The sequence below is a fragment of the Larimichthys crocea genome, chromosome XXI (assembly GCF_000972845.2).
Source record: "Larimichthys crocea isolate SSNF chromosome XXI, L_crocea_2.0, whole genome shotgun sequence".
Lineage (NCBI taxonomy): Eukaryota > Metazoa > Chordata > Actinopteri > Sciaenidae > Larimichthys > Larimichthys crocea.
In genome coordinates this window covers 1,819,144-1,838,753 of record NC_040031.1, presented here as the reverse complement: position 1 = coordinate 1,838,753, position 19,610 = coordinate 1,819,144, and the positions used below count along the sequence as shown (strand labels likewise).

The 19,610-nt window shown below is 40.2% G+C and overlaps 1 protein-coding gene across 2 annotated transcripts in view; it reads left to right on the top strand.

The window, feature by feature from the left end:
* Positions 1-19,610, top strand: part of grm8b (glutamate receptor, metabotropic 8b) — a 125,072-nt gene that overhangs the window by 63,647 nt on the left and 41,815 nt on the right. For both annotated transcript variants that reach the window (XM_027273216.1, XM_027273215.1), the window contains exons 3-6: positions 1,123-1,258; positions 2,964-3,118; positions 4,172-4,309; positions 16,420-16,620. In XM_027273216.1, the coding sequence (XP_027129017.1) occupies positions 1,123-1,258; positions 2,964-3,118; positions 4,172-4,309; positions 16,420-16,620 (630 nt within the window). The remainder of the gene's footprint in view (positions 1-1,122; positions 1,259-2,963; positions 3,119-4,171; positions 4,310-16,419; positions 16,621-19,610) is intronic.

The following is a 19,610-nucleotide window of genomic DNA, read 5'->3' as shown; positions in this document are numbered from 1 at the left end:
GATAAACAGGGGCAAAGATAAAGTGTGTTCATTAATTTTTTACATTTACAGATAGAAGCAGATGTGTTGGCTTGTTTGCTGGCAGATGTTCACAGTGCTGAACAGTCAGCAGCAGAGCCTCACATGAAGAATGAATCATCAGGAGAGAGCTGAAAGAAAGTTCACTGTTAACTTGTCAAACAGGCAGCTGGTAACGTGAAGCAGACAACTATTAACCAGATTTTCATTCATGGTCCCCAGAGGTTGAATCCTCATGACTTTGGGGATCCCCTGACTTTTCATGTAGTTCCACCAACAGGTTGAAATGTTTGATTTGGGGTTAAATATCTCAATTATTGGATCCCTTGCAATGGTGTGATACATACATTTATGTTGATTACAGCAGTGGTTCCCAACCTTTTAGATAGAAAGGTTATCCTTTCTGTCAGTGAGCGCTGTGTAGTGGCTGGATGTTGAAAGCAAGAGAGTTGAGGTAGATCTTAGATGCAGACCAACCAGGTGTTTATTTCACCCACGACGATGACATGGTACAATACAGACATATTTTTCCTCATAAAATACTGTACACTATGGGCTAAATGTGGTCCTATCAGTACTAGCTCTTGTTGGGAACTGCCAACCTTTATAGCTTTCCCTGGCAATAACCTGCCCCCCCCTTCCTCCACAGTACAGGAAGAATCTGTCCCTCACCTGACATTAAAACTTCACACAAATACCTTAACATTACATAACAATATTGCCACATTGTATCAGCTTCATGTCCAGACCTGACAGGCATTGGGTGTCATTGTCTGGATTAGAAAATGCATGCAGAAGGCATTGGAATCAGTCCGGCCACACAACATTTGGAGGTGGTCAGATCTCATCCAGTTGTAAATGCGACACCATAGGGCATGATCACATTCTTGCCACCACTGCTGACACCTCACTAGTCACCTTCGTCCATGACACGGGGTATAAAAGATGGCAGTGGTCACAGTCGTGTTGCCCAGCCAAGTCACAGCAAGAATTTGTGACACCGTGATCAACTAATCTGACACAATGCTGTTTCAAAAATATCTTCCAGGATATCCTGGAGTTTTTTTTAAGTATTCATTGTCTGTCTCTTACTTGCTCTTCCAGGTGGGGTCTGTATCGCACAATCTCTGAAGATACCTCGGGAGCCGAGGCCCGGCGAGTTTGACAAGATCGTCCTGCGTCTGCTGGAGACGCCCAACGCCCGTGCTGTCATCATGTTTGCAAACGAGGATGACATCCGGTAAAAACACGCATGAGTTTGATTGTGAGAGGTTTAACTTGAACTGATCTTAAACTGTACACTTAGGCTAAGGGTGGCAATGTTGCTCCAAATCTTTGAGTCCAGACTAAAATATCGCAACAGCTATGAAATGAACTGCCACTGACATTTCCACAGACATTAATGATCTCCAGAGGATGAAACCTACTGACTTAGAGGAACCTCTGATTTTGGTGTAGCACCATCATGAGGTTGACATTTGTGATTCTTTTTTTCTTTTTTTTCACTGAAAGTTTCAACAATTATTGGATAGATATTTATGAAATTTGGTCCATGCACTTGCGTGTCTCTCACCATTTTTTCCTCAGTGACAACCATGAGGTCACAATATTATTTGATTTATCACCAAATACTTGCAAAACTAATGAAATTCCCATTAGAAAGCTGCACTTTTTTTCATGGTCATTAGTAAATCTAGTGCTGTAGAAAAAAATCCAATTTTTATCATTTGGTCCAATTTGTTTAGATTTATTTATTTTTTGTTCACTTTATTGTGAACAATACATATTTATTATTCATTTAAATGGAAAATAATCTTTTGATAAGATTCTGAAGGTTACTGCGGTGAGTACAAACACTGGCTTCCCCAAAGTTCATCTGAAACTCATCTCCCTATAGAACATATGACTCTCTCACCCACGCACACAGATTCGGTATCTGTATGTTCTCAATGTATTTAATCAGTGCATCCACCAACTGTTGAGTACAGATTAAGATAACGAGCTTCCAATTATCCAAGTGGACTGAGAGCATCTCACTACACATGCACACATACACTCGCACTCTCTCAGTTTAACAGCTGATGTTAATCTGTAGCACTGAATCACACAGAGAGGGAAATCACTCATCCTGAGACCTCACAGACAAGAGGAGAGTGATGACAATTCAAAAGACCAAACTGATCATCTCTTGTGTTTGGACTCATTTAATGAAAGCTAATATGAATGTACAGTACAAGAGAAACACAGTGGATGAAGTTAACATTATATATTTTTGTGTAATGTCTCATTTGTCTGATTTGATTTGAGCGATTAGTTTGGTTCACACATTAATTTTTACGATCACATGGAGGTCAACTTTTCAGTACTTTGGTTTATGACCAGTATTTTAGTTTAGTGACTCTAGTGCTAACTAAGATGGTAAATATTATACCTGTTAAACATCTGCATGTTAGTGTGGTAATTAGGTTAGCATAGTTTATTGGAGCTAAAATTAGATTAGGTTAACATCCTGATATTAGCATTTACTTCAAAACACAGCACTGCTTAAGTAAATATAACCGCTAGCATGGTTTTACCCCTAAATTCCGATCTGCGACTGCCAGAGCTCATCACAGCCTTCTAGTTAATGTTTCAAACCCTACTGGCCCCTTCATGGTCCGTTTCAGAAGTGGGCCTCCCCAAAAGGGAAACAAATTAACTATGTAGCATATTTACATATTTAGAAGCTCATAAACCAAGTAAAAAGGCCAAATATGAGCAAGTTATTAAAGTCTGGAATGGACCAAAATAGCATTGCGGCCACAACGTGACAAAGCCTTGCCCGGTGGGGTTTTGGTGTTAGGCTCTGGTCTATTTCTTAACATGTAAAATATATTCCATGTTGTAGTTTTTTATTCAGGAGGGAGAAGTGATTCTGTGCTCTGTTTCACCCATGACCCTGACAGACGAATCTTGGATGCAGCGAAACGCAACAACCTGACAGGTCACTTCCTGTGGGTGGGCTCTGACAGCTGGGGCTCCAAGATCTCTCCGGTGGTCCAGCAGGAACGGGTGGCTGAGGGCGCTGTCACCATCCTTCCCAAGAGGGCGTCAGTGGACGGTGAGGCAGGAAACAGAACTTAGAACAGCCTGTCATGTAACAAAACTAGGGCTGTCAATCGATTAAAAAAAATTAACTAATTAATCGCAAAAATGTCTGTAATTAATTGCGATTAATCGCGATTAATCTATCAATAAATGTATCAATAAATTAAATGCATTTTTCTGAGACTGAAGCTTATAATGAATATTTATTTATGTAAAATGATCAAATTAATGTAGAATAAACACAGAGAAAGTATATTTAAATTCATTCATTTTATTGGCTTAAGGTGCACATATGCACAGTGCTAATAGAAAAAAGCCAGAATGAGGAAATGTACTGACGAGTGCTACACTCCTGTAGTGTAGACTGGCTGTTTTGCTTTGAGGTGATATGTTAAAGTCGTGTTACTTCTGTGGAATTTAAATTTGGCTTTGCAAACTGTGCAAATTGCCTTGTTTTTGTCCAACGAGCCGTCGGGCAACTTTTTAAAATGAAATGTTCCCCCTAAAAGTCCGTCCTTATCCATCTTTCCGCCATAGACTCTCCTTTAGTTAGGATAGATCATAGACATATATACATAGACTCTCCTTTAGTTAGGATAGATCATAGACATATATACATAGACGCCTCATTGAGCAGGTTGGTTCCGTTGCTGCGATACGTTACCTTGTCGGCCATATTGGATGTGGCAGATCTGCCCGTAAACTAATACAAGCAGGGCCGGTTTTAGCTGTGGGCAATGTGGTCTGTGGTCTGCAATGCAGTCTCCGTGAGGGCTTTAAGTTAATGCCTCTTATACACCCATTCACACACACACACACACACACACACACACTAATATATCTGGGAAACAAAGCTCTACTTTGCCACATCCAAAATGGCGGCCGCCACCGGAAGTAAACAAAACCGCGTTAATTGCGTTAATTATTTTTAACGCGTTAATTCTTTAAAATTATTCGACAAAATTAACGCGTTAATTTTGACAGCACTAAACAAAACCTGAACACAATTCTGAGGATATTTTAAAAGGCGATCATCATGGTATAAACAGTTTCCTTTATTTCACAGCGTTTGATCGCTACTTCAAGAGCCGCTCCCTATCCAACAACCGCAGGAACGTCTGGTTCGCTGAGTTCTGGGAGGAGAACTTTGCCTGCAAACTGGGGATGCACGGCAAGAGACCTGGCAGTCCGAAGAAATGCACAGGTAAGAAACACTGAGGTCAACATGGCCTTCAATATACTAAGGAGGTTCAGTAAAAAGGACTCTACCTCCTTTTACTCCTCGTTCACTCCTCTGTCTCCTTTCTTAATTCTCTTTGTCTGCCTCCTCCTTTTCTTCTCTACTTCCTTTTTACCTATGTCTACTTCCTTCCTTAGAGTATTTATTCATCCGTTTCTTCTTTACATCCTTCCTTCATCTACCTCCTATTTCTTTTATTCACCTCCTGCTTCCTCTACCCTCTCGTATCTAAGATGTGATCACAAAATCAAACTTCACTCAGGGTTTATAATTTATTTTGCTTCTTATGATTTCTTTCAGACACCTCAAAAACTTATTGCTGTATCTTGACACACCCATACACACACACACACGCATTCACACAATTTTCTCCCTGAAGCAACAACCACAATCACATCACGGAAATCAAATGTGTTCCTCTGCACTTATTCTTCTCTCAAGAGTCTCAAAACTACAGAACCAAGATGTGGTTAAATTCTTTGTTCCTGACACAGCTGTTCTGAGGAGGCTCAGAGCGATTTCAGGGGCAGAAACCTGAAATAAACTCTGCTGCAGGTCCACTGTGTGAGGCTTCTACTCCTCATCACTAATGGACAAGGTATTCAGTAAAAGTCCTAACCGCACAGTGTAAATAACAACCTGCAAGTTTTAAAAGTAAAAGTACTCATTGTGCAAAAAAGTCCTGATATATTATTACATGTAGTTGCACCTGCTCATTTAGTTCCTTTACATCCTTTCTCTTTCTCTTCTGTTTGAGGAGGATGAACAGCAGCTGCCGTTAGATACGTCTGTCAGCCACACGGTCTGCTCAGATCCATGTCTGCTTCTTTATTTCAAAAAGAGAGACATCAGACTGAATCAGCATGACAAAATAAGCCTGTTAGCTATAAAGAGAGAGTTGTGTGGTTTTTTGGTGCAGCTCCGGAGGTTTCCTCTGCTCAGGACAGTTTTCTGTTTGTGCTTCTGAAAATAAATAAATAAATAAATAAATAAATAAAATATGGAATATTTTGTAAAAAATCAGCTGCAGCACATTCAGCAGCATTGTAGATAAATTATCACTGACAGAAATGGTGGAGGAGCCAACAAACCAAACCTGCTGAATTAGCGTTTATTTAGTTTCTTATATAGAAAGTTGCAGAAGATCTGCAACTGGAGTTTCAAACTCAACGTTTTTATAACCTGTCCTGCGGTGATGTCTGTCCATCATGACCAGGACTCATGCCAGACTGATGCAACACAGTGTCAACACCCAGCAGTTTACCCACGGCTCATTCAGGACGGTTTTATTCAACCACCCTCCTTTATCTTTACCTCAGTGTGGTAGATCAAGCCAGAACAGCATGCACATGTGTGGTGAAGAAAACCAGCGAGCTCTTGTCTGAATCCAAGCAACTCCAGGTTCCAAAATCTGGTGGAGAGCCTCAGAACAGAAAAGTGGAGGTTGTGATAAATGCAGATTAAAAGCTGTGTTTGTAGAATGATGTCTGTTTTGTTTTTGTCCTGATTTGTCCGACTGGATTGACCAAAACTGCCTTGTGAAGACTGAACATGGCATCTTCTTAATTTACTACATGTACGAACAACCAAAATTAAACAGAGACACTATATTTTCCTATAACCACTCCGGGATAATGTGAGTAAAAATCCAGTATGGTACTTCAGTCCAGGATGTCCTCGATGTTGGTGGGTTAATGGAGTTGGTTCTCTCATTGAGACACCCCAACACTCAAACTCTATTCATATTCATGAGTTGGATTTCTGACCAGTGTTGACTGCCAATTAACATGCTGGATAATTATTTTGGGCCTGAGCGCTCGACCCCACAACATGGAGCATCCATCATCCATCCTCCATCTTCCGTCTGTAATTAATTGAACATTCACTCAATCATGCTCAGTTTAACAATGAATATAAAATAAAGTGTTTGTAGACAGAGTCCACACTCTGAACACTCCAACCCAAAGCGTTTATCAAGTGGCGTGAAAAATGATTGGATGCAGGATACATACAACATCGGAGATGGGTAAAAAAAAAATATTTTGCATCTTGCAGCAGGTGGAATATTTTCATCCAGATGTGCAGATCCTTGAGAATTATTTTAGTGTTGTTTGCTGAACTTTCCAGTTTTTTTAAAAACATCAGGGATTTATATCTTAACTTGTGACTTTTTTTTGTTAAACCTTGTTTCAATTCACCGTGGATTCAGGCCTCCACTGAAAGCAGATGTAAATTAGAATCTTAAAAAAAAAGAAATCTTCTTCCTCTCGACAGTCACTCCCAGCTTTCGTCCCTTGAGTCTCTCTGTGCTGACTGATGAGCACGATGTAATCCTCCCTGATTCAGGAGGACTTTCTCTGTAGAACAGGGGGCACCAAAGGGCCAAATCCTTTACAAACATGTCCGACACGCAAAACTGGATTTGTGGAAGGTGTTGAGTAAACACAGGCGATGGTGCAGACAGACGTGAAACAACAGAAGAACAGCGTCAGCGCTCTGAGAATAGCTGCTCTGTCCCAGTTGCTGATAACACTGCGAGTCTTTACCTGAGATCAGTGGACGGCTTTGATCAGTCTGCTGCTGTCAGACTCAGCTCACTGTGTTGGAAGCTCCAGATTGAGTTTTGAATCTGCACCAGAGTCACCACACAAACAGCATCACCTGATTCAGCATCGCAGCATCCACCTGTGTGTGCATGCGTGTGTGTGTGTGTGTGTGTGTGTGTGTGTGTGCAGAGACAGATGTTTGCATCGTTGCAGGCAAGGCTGCAGGTGGGTGTGAGTCTGTCTGGGAGTATTTGTGTGTGTTACGCTGCAACAAAGTGTAAACTCATCGTGACGTCAATCTTTGGTTTGTGCAACCATTTTGAAGTCTGGAGTTTGGCATTATGGACGTTACCATCTTGTTTTTTGGAGCCAGGAGTGACCATATGGACGACCAAGACATGGAGCTGGTGAATGACACATTGCCAGTTGGGCTGCTCTTGGTTTGGCTGTTTATAAGCAAGACAAAATGGCAGCCTGTCTGGTCAAACTAACATCTGTTCTGAAAACATGTAAAGAGAGAAACAGTCAATGCTCTAACAGAGTGTTATTAGCCTGGTGTGCTGTGCTATACAGACTCAGTAAGAATGACTTTTCAATCACAAGGTAGCCACACTTAAAGCATACCATCATCTATTTTACTCTAAATGGGACCATCATTTTATAAAATCATGTTGTGTGGAAGGAGAAACTAGCGATTGAGACTACAAACTCACAAGGAGACTGCTCATTTAAGTAATGAATCAAGTGAGAACATTTTCCCCCTAAGCTTGTTTCAGCGTATAAGGTCACTCCAACATTGGCCCTGCTGCACAGTTAACGCTCAGCCTGTCAGTCCACCACTTTGGTTCAGAATGAAATATCTCAACTATTTGATGGATTGCCGTGACTTTTTTTAACTCATGTTCCCCAGATTATGAATTTATCTGACTTTGGTGGACTTTAGTTAAATGTCTCAACAAATTGGATTTATTGCCATGAAATGTGGCTCATCTCTTCATAATAACTTTGGGTTAATTAACTTTTAATTACCAGAATTTAACTGAGGAGTTCAAAACTTCATGTATGAGGCTATAAAGAAAAACTTTATAATTTGTATAAATTTAATAAACCATGTAAAACCTCTGTGTGACAGTGTGCCCAAAGTAGACACTGATTTGATACAAACGCTCAGATGCCAAGTTTATGAGCCACTGTTTTGAATCTTTTAATACATTGTATAAATTGATCATGTTTTCAGTGTACATCTGTGGACCTTTAAATCCTCCAGCAGGGCAATAAGCAGCCTCAGGAGCATCTCACCAGCTGACAGAGATTAGAGCACGCTCGGTACGATCCTTTCAGAGGGCACTAAGGAAGGCCTGCTCATTAATTGTTATTAATTAGGATAATTAAATATCCATAAGACATGGTAGCCTGAGGTCTGAGGGTGATGTTGCATCACCGTCCGCTCAGGGACGATGTCGCTGCTCCACCATGCCACCTTTGCCTCTAAGCACCTCATTTCCTGCCAGATAAAGTGTGTCGCCTTTGAAAAACCAATCCAATACTGTAATTGCACCCCCATTCCCACTCAACCTCCACCCTCCCCCTCCAGCTCCTCCCCCCTACCCAGGCGAGAGTAAATTATAAAGTCAGTTTTTTTCTTCCTCCTTCACTTCCTTCTTTGATACGTGAAGTCATAATCACCTCCCCACAGCTCAGACTTGCAGTATGAAACAATAATCTCTTAAAATACCCTTAATTAATCCCTTAAAGCAAAAATCAAGGCGTTGGTATCCAGAGATCCCTTAATTTGTCCATTCATTTGTTTGTTTGTTTTTGTTTGTTTACGTTTATTAGGGACCATGTACAATTAAAACATAAATGTTGCCATTTCATGCATTGTACCAGAGTTAGCCTCAGGCTAATTTACATCCGCAGTCCCTGGCAGGACATAAAACATCAAAAAACATATGAACATATACATAAATACAATAGACAAGTCACTCATGACACACACAAACACACACAACATAAAAACATTCTGTCAGCACCATAAATCAGTGGTTACAGTTTTGACTGTTTTTTAGTGAACATTTCAGCTGTGATTTAAAGCTCCTGATGGAAAGACAGCTCTTTAAATTAACTGGTAGTGCATTCCACTGTGTTGCGGCCTTAAAAGAAAAAGAAGACTGCCCAAAAGTTGTGCAGTAAGGAGGTATACTACTTTCGTAAACAGATGCTATTCTTGAGGATCGAATGGAACTAGCAGGACGATGACCTGCAAACTCCAAAAGACATGCTTGGGCCAGACCGTGTAGAATCCTATACACCAGACACAAGCTTGAAAACTCTCTGAAGTTTTCAAAGCTTAATAAATGGTGTTTCTCTAGAATATTACAGTGGTGGTAATGAAGTGTTTTTTTATCAAGAATTTTTATTTAAAAATAAGTGAGAAATCACCAATGACTTTAAGGTGCTATTAAGATTGGGATTTGGGTTAGAACAGCACAGTAATATCTTAAGGAATTATTCTTAAGTATTGAATGGATTTATCCAAATTAGGTTTTCTGAAATGATTGTTTAAATATGTAAATGAAGCATTATCTGATGCTAACATTTGTTGAACAGACACAGGCTGCATGCGTAAAAAGCCTTAATTTATATTTTGAAAAAACGGTTTGGTGCAAATTTAGGGGCGCACATAAAATAAGAGATGGATCAATGATCAAGACGGAGACCTTATTTCAATTTAGCCAATAAGATAAGACGCAGGTAGACTTTAATGATCCCACACCAGGGAAATTCACTATCAAGTGGCACATTAAAGTCGTGCATTAAGTGGTGACATCGTAGGCAGAGCAGACGTTCACACTAAACCGCTGACTCCACATCAGCTTTCCTGCTAAAGTCTCCTTCTTATCTGACAAACATGTGCACACGTCCTGTCCTGCAGCTTGACTTGATGAACGAGCCTCCAAAAGGGTAAAAGGATGCCGCTAGTGTGTGGCACATTAAACAGCATGTAAACATACCTGCAAATGTCCCTTTGGTCCAGTTAGACGATGGTGTGCTTCTTACTCCTCTAACAACACACCATCTGCTCATGCTGACTGCAGCGGCAGTTTGTTTACTTCTTGCCCAGCTGCTGTCAATCAAACACAGACACCATCACGCCTCCCCAGCTGCTGGGACAGCCGAATGATCTGCATCAGTCTGAAAACCTCTGTCTCTGATCCTTTTCACAGTCGAGCTACTGTTTCTGTATGAAGGTCGAGGGTCCGAACCTTTGTTGCTCTGAGTCACCCCTGATCTCCTCAGCCTTCAGCTGATGGATCCTCTGACAGCTTTTCATTGATTCTGATCTATAATTAGTGTTCTGTTTGTTTGTGTTGGGAGCAGCTGCCGCGCCAGTGACGCTTGTTTGTATAATGGAGACACGTTTGTCATTTGCACACCGAATTCAGGTGATGACAGTGTGTAGCTTTCTGATGTGCTGCAGCAGTGAAGCAAAAACAAAGTCCTGACAAGTTATTTATTCTCATATTCAACATCCAAGGACACTTTAAAATATCTTTAAAAACTGCTGAAGAGATTTACATAAACTCTACCAATGCCAACCTTTGGGTGACCCCCTAACCTTTACTCTCACACCAAATCAGGACAAAACCTCCACTTGATAAACAGTTTGGTCATCAGGATATTTAGAAATTAAACTGTTTTGAGTCAGGGGTTTTAGCTTGATTTTCTCACTCCATTTCAGAACCATCGTGGCCACAGATTGAGCTGTTTCAGCGCTCCCCCTGCAAGTAGGCTTTCATGGGAGCTCACATCTTTTTCAGGGGAGCTGAGCATCCCTTAGCTCCCGTGTAATTTGAAACCATAACTGTAATGAACATTTTAGTTTCTTTCACTTCCTTTAAGGGAAAATTAAGTTCGATGTCTTTTTTTTTTTGTAACTGTTCCCCCAGCAGCAGGAATGAAGTTGTGGAGAGTATCGAGTTTCTTTTATTCAGGTGAAATCTTGTTTTTCACTCCAGGATCCGTTCTTTCACCTGGAGGTTGCACAAACACACTTTCACCAGGAAAACATGAATATTTGATTCTGTTCTGCTTTGTTGAACGATGTGTTTGCTGAGTTAAGAGCCTCATTGTTTTCTCACCTTTTTGCGAGCACTGTTCCCTCCCTTTGTACTCCTCTGTGCTGCACATTCCTTTGAAATACACTGAGTGGATATGAAAGCCAGATTTGCATTTGAACACCTCTTTGTGCCGCCTTGTGTACGTTTTTCTTCTGACTTTTGTGCTGCAGTTTGTTTGGTTAGAAACATCAACAGAAGAAGAAGTGATTTCGACAGAGGCCGGATGTCTTTCTTTCTTCTGTTTGAAAGCAGCGATGATCTCTGAGGGGAAACGCTGCCTCTGTGTCAGAGATCGAGCAGCTGTTCAGTGTTCAGCAGCACTCTGGAACGTTACCAAACAGTTCTCCCTTTTATTTTTCTCCTTTTATTTTAGCAGTTTAGTTTCATAGTTCATCATAGATTATTTATTTAGCCATTCGGTCAACAGAAAAAAACAGAGAGAAAACAACATGCTATTCCAAACATATGTAGGCAACAGAAAATATACACATTCATAAATATTGCAAAAACCCATACATCAGTGCCTTATTTCACTTACTTTATAAATTTGACCACAAAATAAAGCTGTCCTAATTAGTGGTTTAATATCAGATAATGTAACATTTTAAACATATTTATTTAAAGAATTGTTGAATTAAGTAGTCCTTTGCAACTAACTCCCATCCATAGTTTCAGAATTCATTACTTCATTATGTTTATGACCAAATGCAAACCAGAATGCACTTCAAATGCATTTAACAAACACACACTTCATCATCTCCATTCTCTGTGCTTCTATTTGACAAGCATCATCAGATTTGTAATTAGATTTACAAACAATAGACAGTAGATGGAACAATCGAGCCACAGTGTCAATGGGAAACTGACCCCCATAGAGTAAATTTCAGTTCCTTTCAATTCGATTCAATTTTATTAATAGAGCACCAAATCATAACAAAAGGAACTAGTAGAATTGGAAGAGGAGATCTTCACCAGGGAAACAGTCTTATGAATTATTTTGAACACAATCGATGCCACTCCGGACTTATAAACGTTTTAGTCCTGCATAGTCTTACCACAGATCACAAGAAACAGAATCTTCTGCTCATTCGGACTGGTCTCACTCTGACAGTCCACAGTGCTCTTTGCGAGAAGCACTTTTTGCAGATTGGTCTGAATATTACGCTGGTCAGTGCATGGATTCTTGACATTACTTATTCAGCATTTTCTAGAAACATCCAGTTTGACTTGACATGAACTTGCAGACTTGTGAACTTGTGCTCACCTTAACTTAGGACTACAGTCTGCACTTACCTGTCCTGCCCTGTCTGGGCTTTGTCTCAGATTTGTAGTGGATGAAACCTGGTACCTAGTAAAATTGATCAAAGAGAACATCACTGAAATCATCACTTGAACAACACACACACAGCACACAGAGCAACAAGAGATCACACTCTCCCGTTTATTTCAGCAATCTTTTGTCTTGCTGCCTTCAGCCTTCTCTGGGACAAACTTTGTCTCCTTGCTTTAACAAATAGCCACATACTGAAGAATCAAGAACGACATCCCTTTGATATTCTCCATAAGACTCCCACCTACAATGAGAAGTACTATCTGCAGTGGGAAATAAAATCGAGAAAAGTACCTGGTACCAAAAATAATTTGAGTCGAGCCAGTTTTGGCTGCAATGCAGCTGCTGGAGCTGATCACGTCCAGTCTAGGAAATGTGTGTGATTCCAGCAGAAACAGAAGTGTTAATACGTGCTTTGCTTTGCTCTGCTGGGAATGAGAACAAAATCTGCTCACAAACCAAAACAGTGTGGTGAATGCAACGTCATAGAGCTGAAACGCACAGTGTCAAGACGATACAGGTCATGGTCTTGACATGGGACTTGTTACTCTAGAATTTGGTTTTGTTTATTTGACTTGAAAATTAAAAACAGTTTTCGAGTCTGAATCATGAACCTAAAATGAAACGAGAAATCTTGTGCTGGTAGATGATTGAATGATTTAAGATGATTAATGATGCTTTTCATCTCATGTGCTGTGCGTTCGTTTTTCATGTGACATGCTGTTTGTTGATTTTTATGCAAATCATATTTTGAACATAAAGATAAGAAAATAAACGGTGCTGTAAGTAAACAATAGTCTTCATTTCTGACATGGACGCAAGATGAATTAATGAATGTTTGAGCGGCATGTCATGTATTCAGAATCACTGTTGTGTTGATTGTGGAAACATCATTGTTAATCCTCGCTGATTAATCTGACACAGACTGATGTTACTGATAAACAACATAGCCAATGAAAAAACCCTATTAATGTAAATTCATGCATGGGAGTCACAACAGTTAGGCTGTTTTCCCCTGAACTCATCCCATTACAGCTAACCTCTGTAATTAGTTTGCGGTTAATCTAATTTCCAAATCTAATTGAAACAGAAGGATGCCTGCGAGAGAGAGAGAGAAAGAAAAGCGACATGAGAAAACAGAAACATGTCTGTCCGGTCGAGAAGGAATTACATTTACCCTGTAAGTGATGTGTAATTGAAATGCCAGCAGCTATTATGAAGCTGTCTGTCTCACCTCAGTCAGTGTTAGAGTTTCACTATCGTCATCATCATCAGCCGTTAAAGCTGGTTTGCAAACAGAGAGGCGAAAGACATTTAGGAAACCTGCTGCTCACTTCCTCTAAGAAATCATGTTCATTCATGACATGTCTCGTGTTGATGATCGATTCATAAAGCGCTTCTTTTAGTCCAGAACATCTTTTAAGGTGTTAAATAACTGACATTTTGTGTAAATGAAGCAACTGTGTTAAACCGTGTCAGTGTCAGGACACAAATACCTCTACGACTACAGGTCACCTTTACATGAAATGAACAGGAAATACTCGAGGAGACCTCAGAGGATGAATCCTTTTGATTTTTCAGAAAAAAATGATAGATATCAAGTTGCCAGTGTATTGAAGAAAAGATAATGGACATGAAGATGAACTTTATTGATCATTCAAAGGGGGTCTTTTATCACACATATAGCCCTGAAATGCAACAACACACACATGCACGCACACGCATGCACACACACACACACACACACACACACACAAAGAGCATATAGACATGCAAATACAGAGAGATGGTGGAGTGATGGGCAGCCATGTAACAGCACCCTAGGAGCAGATTTGGGTAATGTACCTTGCAGTTTAACAGTCCAGTGCTCAGGAAGTGAACTGGCACCCTACAGCTACCAGTCCACACAAGTCTGCTAGTTAGGAAACATGGGATACAGCAGGAAGGAATCAAACAGGACATTGTTGTTATGTGGTGTGCACCTTAACAGGAGGCTACCAGGATGAACGATAGTGTTGTTCATCTTGTGAGCATTGACATATCACCTTTTAAGCTGCTTAATTACACATCCAACCATATTTTTTTGTACGAAGTCCAATATTCACTGTCTTTTAGCTCTGTTTTGTTCCCCTCTAACTCCTGAGGGAAATATCTGTTAAAATATAACATATCTGTCTAAATATTCCACTGTGTTGACCAGCTTGTCTCTAACTGTGACTGCTCTGCTCTACTCTGACTGCTGTTTGCAGCTCAGCAGGTAGCGTGCAGTATGGTGGCCTTTTACAGCTTTCTTCAAAATGATGTTGCAGATTCAGGTGCTAATTCAAAAAGTCAAATAATGTTGCATAAATTATCCAATCCATACTCAAAGCAAGTTTAAAGTCGAATCTAAATATGATTATCACATGACTACTCTCCAGCAAAGAGAAGCTTCTTCCACAGAGATCGGCGTCAGACCTGCGGGACAATGAGCCTCTTGTAAATTCAATGCTGCACTGAAGCGCCATTTGAATTTACAGGATCAAACATGTGTATTCTTTAAATATTGAGGAGACACTCGTCATCTGCTGCGAGCAGTGATCATCTGCAGCTCGGCCGTACATCTCCTCTCTGCCTCGCCTGTTTGACATACTTGGCTCTCCACTCACCATTCTAAGCTCATTCATTACCACGTACAGACGTGTAATCAGTCTTTACCGCTGGAGCAAATGTCTCCCCTCGGACAGATCCCCTGCTGCCCGCCTGCTATTAAAATTAAATTGGATTTCATTTCTAAGCTCCTATTAATTCAGAGAAGTCTTGTCTGTTGATGGAGGGTCCAGTCTGGCAGTTAGTTTCCTCCTCCTTTTTTCGTTCTCTCTCTGCTTTCGGCCCAGCGGCGGGATCGCAGAGTGGCCAGTTTCTAATAACTGTAATTACTCAGTGAAAATTTTTGGAAGGACTTTACAGAGTTTTCAAATAAAAGATGATGATGTCTTCTTCACTCTGTTATTTAATCACGGCTAATGAGTTGGAACCAAATGTATTTTTTTATGTTAATGGGTTAGTTATAGGAAATGTGTCTCATTTCACATTCTCATAATCCTTTTGTGTGTTACTTTCTGCCTGGTGGCAAGGACAAACCTCATGCCCTTTGGGATCAAAACAAAAAGGAAACACAGAGAGGAAGAAGACTCAAACAGAAATAAGTAAAGTTTAACAGGCCTCACTTTTCTTTCGCCACATTTTTGCGAGGAAGCACTCCCATCAATTAGTCTGTTGATCACTTTAAATTCAACATCGACTGTTCAGTTCAGTTCAGAATTTCACAGTAATATCAAATATTTTTGGTCCCCAGAGGATAATTCTTTTTATCAGGGGGACTTTATGGAAGTCTTGAATATGTAAATAATAAAAAAAAGAAAACCAAGACTGTGTCTTTTAAATATGACTATTTGTGTTTAGATGTGTTTAGATCCACGTTAAAATATCAGGAAAATGCATAGTTAAGAGAAAAGATGAATAACAAGATCTGTATAGCATATGAGAGAACTGTGCCACAACAACCCTGTCTCCTAAAAAATTGTTTTCATGTTTATGTTGCGGTTACAACAAAATATCTGCCTGGATTATGTTCAGACATGTCTTGAGTGACAGTTATGCAAGATGCTGAAGTCGGAAGGAGTCGGTTGTGGTGGATGGCAAGTGTATAAAGTGCATCCCAGGTTGGGGTCCAGACTCTTTCTTAGGTTTCGGCAACAAAAGCACTTTGGATTAGGTGAGGCTTAGATTTGGATCAATGATGTAAATAATATTTTACTATGAGTGGATAGTTTTTGAAGATTGGCTATTTTGGCAGAAAACAAATGAAATATGTTGCAAGTGAATGTTTTACTGATATTTTCAGAACTTCTGACTCACGTTGAATGAAGTTGTGATAGTGAAACGAGCTCAGCACAAGAGCCACTCAATAGCTGTGCTGGAGCTTTCGATCATTTGCTGATTGAATGGACTTCCAATCTCAGTCCAGCAGTGTGTCTTTATGTGTTTGATCGTTTCAGTGATTGATCGTGGGACACCTCTCTGTTTCTGTTCCAGGATTGGAGAAAGTTGGCCGTGACTCCACTTATGAGCAGGAGGGGAAGGTTCAGTTTGTGATGGATGCCGTGTACGCCATGGCCCACGCCCTGCACCACATGCACCGCGAGCTCTGTGCTGGATACCCAGGCCTGTGCCCACGCATGGCCAACATCGATGGCAAGGAGCTGCTGGCCCACATCCGCGCAGTCGGCTTCAATGGTAAGAACCCGCTGCTGGGTGATTGTCAGCATCATCTTGTTAACATTTCTTTTAATGCAGTTGTTGCATAGTTGCATAGCTCATAGCTTCTTCTATTCACTTTATTTGAAGCAGGACTAATGACAAATTCAAGATTCTCAACAGCAGTCTCCTCAGACTTTCCCTCTATTTATCATAGATCATGTGAATGTACTTACCTGGCCAATAGAAATATGGATGCAGTGTGTCTGAAACAGACCATAGACGCATTCAACAGACTACTACAGTTTGTGATCGCTCTTCATGACCTGTGACATCACATGCTTTTTCTGGGTTGACTGCAGTTTTAATGGACGATGTGACATTACCTCAATTCGCAATTAACGCAAGAAAATTCCAGAATTCTGAGCAGAAATGTACTCTCATGAACTTTCTGAATATCCGAGGAAAAACATTGAGTAGTCACAAACCTTTTTTCCAATGTGTCATTGTTCACAGACAAACAGAGCAAAGCAGCATGACAACGATTCGAGCCTGCTCACAGAATACCTAGAATGGAAACACATAGAAAAGGAGGGCAGAGCACCACCACATGCATCAAGACTGTTTCTTTGTTCCTGCTCAAAGCTCTGATGCTTTCAGCACCACCACTGAATACTAAACTACTGCTCAACCAGCTCAGACTGTGATACTGCTTCATCCAGTGTGAGCTCGACTTCAGCTGACAGTTGAGGCCACATAGAGGATCCTCTCCAGCAGCTGTTGGGATTTCATTCTATTTCTTTGAGTGGAAATCTGACAAGATAATCTCTAAAAACAGATATCAGCATATGAATTTGAGCTCTGAGTATCAGGAGTGTTTTGGTTACTGTTGGTAGTCTGGACAGTATTGAAGAATCATGTTTGAGTCAGCTTTGGTTGCAACAATGTGTAAGGGCAGCAAAAGAGCCAGAACGCATTGGTTAACATGCAGTCTGAGAACCAAACAGATTGACGACCATTATCTGAATTCATACGTTGCCCCCAGAGGCTACATTGTTGTCAGATGATAGCTGATGCATTCTGAGATTCTATTGCAGATAATGTGCCAGTAAAAACATCAGTTTTACAGATAAAATGTAAGACTTACATGAAGCTCAGTCATACATATTTCTCATAATTCTCTCCATGACTCACAAATATTTTCTGTTTACAAAAATATAGTTAGAGAAAACAAAAAGCTCAACCACCAAACTAAACGTGGAACACGTGACAGCGTCTCTACACTTTTCTGACAAGTTTTTCTTGTTGAATTTCTCCACATTTTCATCTGGTTCTGTGAGCTCTAAGATCACCGACATTTCAACCAATCAGCGACAAGGAAGTAGTTGGCAGGAATCATTTAGTAGGTTAAGTCATTAAGAGAGATGATTCAGAGAAAAAAAGGTGATAAAAAACATTATTCATCAACCGTTCTTCATCGGTGTCGTTTTAGCACACGTTTTCCCTCCATCTTATCACCAAGCAATAGGAGGACTTACCACTCCCTCATTAACCCTTCTTTTATTTCACACCTTCATTCTTCCTCTACATAATCCTCTCTTCCTCGTCATCACGGTCCGAGCTCTTCTAATGGCGGTCGACCTCCCGGCGGGTGGAGGCCTTTGTCAGCAGGAAGCACGAATGCTGACGCTGTCATCAGGGAATCCTCCACTCATTATTTAACACCAAATATGGTCGTCTGGTTTTATTTCCTCCTATTTCCGTTGCGTTCATTATTCCCGACTCAGTGCGATCTGCTGCAGTCTGATGATCCGCCTGCTTTCACATAACTTTAATCATCACAAAACTTCACACACGCAGCTGTGGAATATTAAATCTCACACTTCTCATATGTGCTGACACACTCATTTCACAGATCCACTGTCAAATAGCACAGAACATTTAAGGAAGTGTGATTATCTATAAAGGTTTCCATATTTTATTGGGAAATGACAGATGGATTGGCTGATAATGGATATAATTAATAGTATAATTCCAGCTCACTGTGATGTCTTATTTGGGTAGTTTTGTTTATCATGTCTACCAGTAATAATAACTCACCAGGTTGGTAGTTGAGATCTGATGATATGTTAGTCAGATGATCTGACAGATTTATTTTAGTAATAGTTTGAAATTTTTGATTAATTCAGTAAAATGTGCATGAATGCTTGTTTACATCCACTGGTCCACAACATAACAAGTAGCTGGCACCAATTCTCCTGTCAGAAAACCAGAAAAACAGGTCAAAACAAGGCGACGTAATTAGAAGAAAGCCGGACGAACTTCAACCAATGAAAAAAAAAATGCAACAAACATGAAATGTGACATTGGTTGCTTGTTTCATGTATTAATATGAAGAAGGTTACATCAGACCTGTGTGTTGCAGTCATGGAATTGATCAGTCATGTGACTTAAAATGTTTGTTACGTCGCAACTTATTCGAGAAGTATTTCCATCTCATAAGAACATTAAGAACACCACCAAAAAACAAACAAAACAAAAAATTTCTCATGGGGGCGTAAAAACTTTTTTTCCCCATCAAACTAGTGCACGACTTTCACATGAGCCTCATTTAAGGAAATACATATAGTGACTGTGTTTTGGATGAATATTTGAAAACCGTATTGTTCGTCCGTACATCTGTCATTGTGTCTCTGCTCTGTCAGTCCTTGTTTTGTTGTAAAACTGCTCAGATACATGATATATATATTCTCATTTTCGGTATATACACAAAGCTAAGAGACAAACCAAAAGACAGCGCTGTTGAAACACACATGGATGTATCCAATAAACCCGATCTGGACCTCCTCAATAGATTTCAAATCGTGCAAGTGACATTCCCAGAAGAAATGACACCCTTGTTCATATGATTTATTAAGAACGCCATTGAAAAGGATAATTTATGATTTATTTGGTTTTCTTTCTATGCTGCCCGTGTCCTGTGTTCAAACATGTGAGATGAACTTTTCTCTCTCTCTGGTTGAATCAAG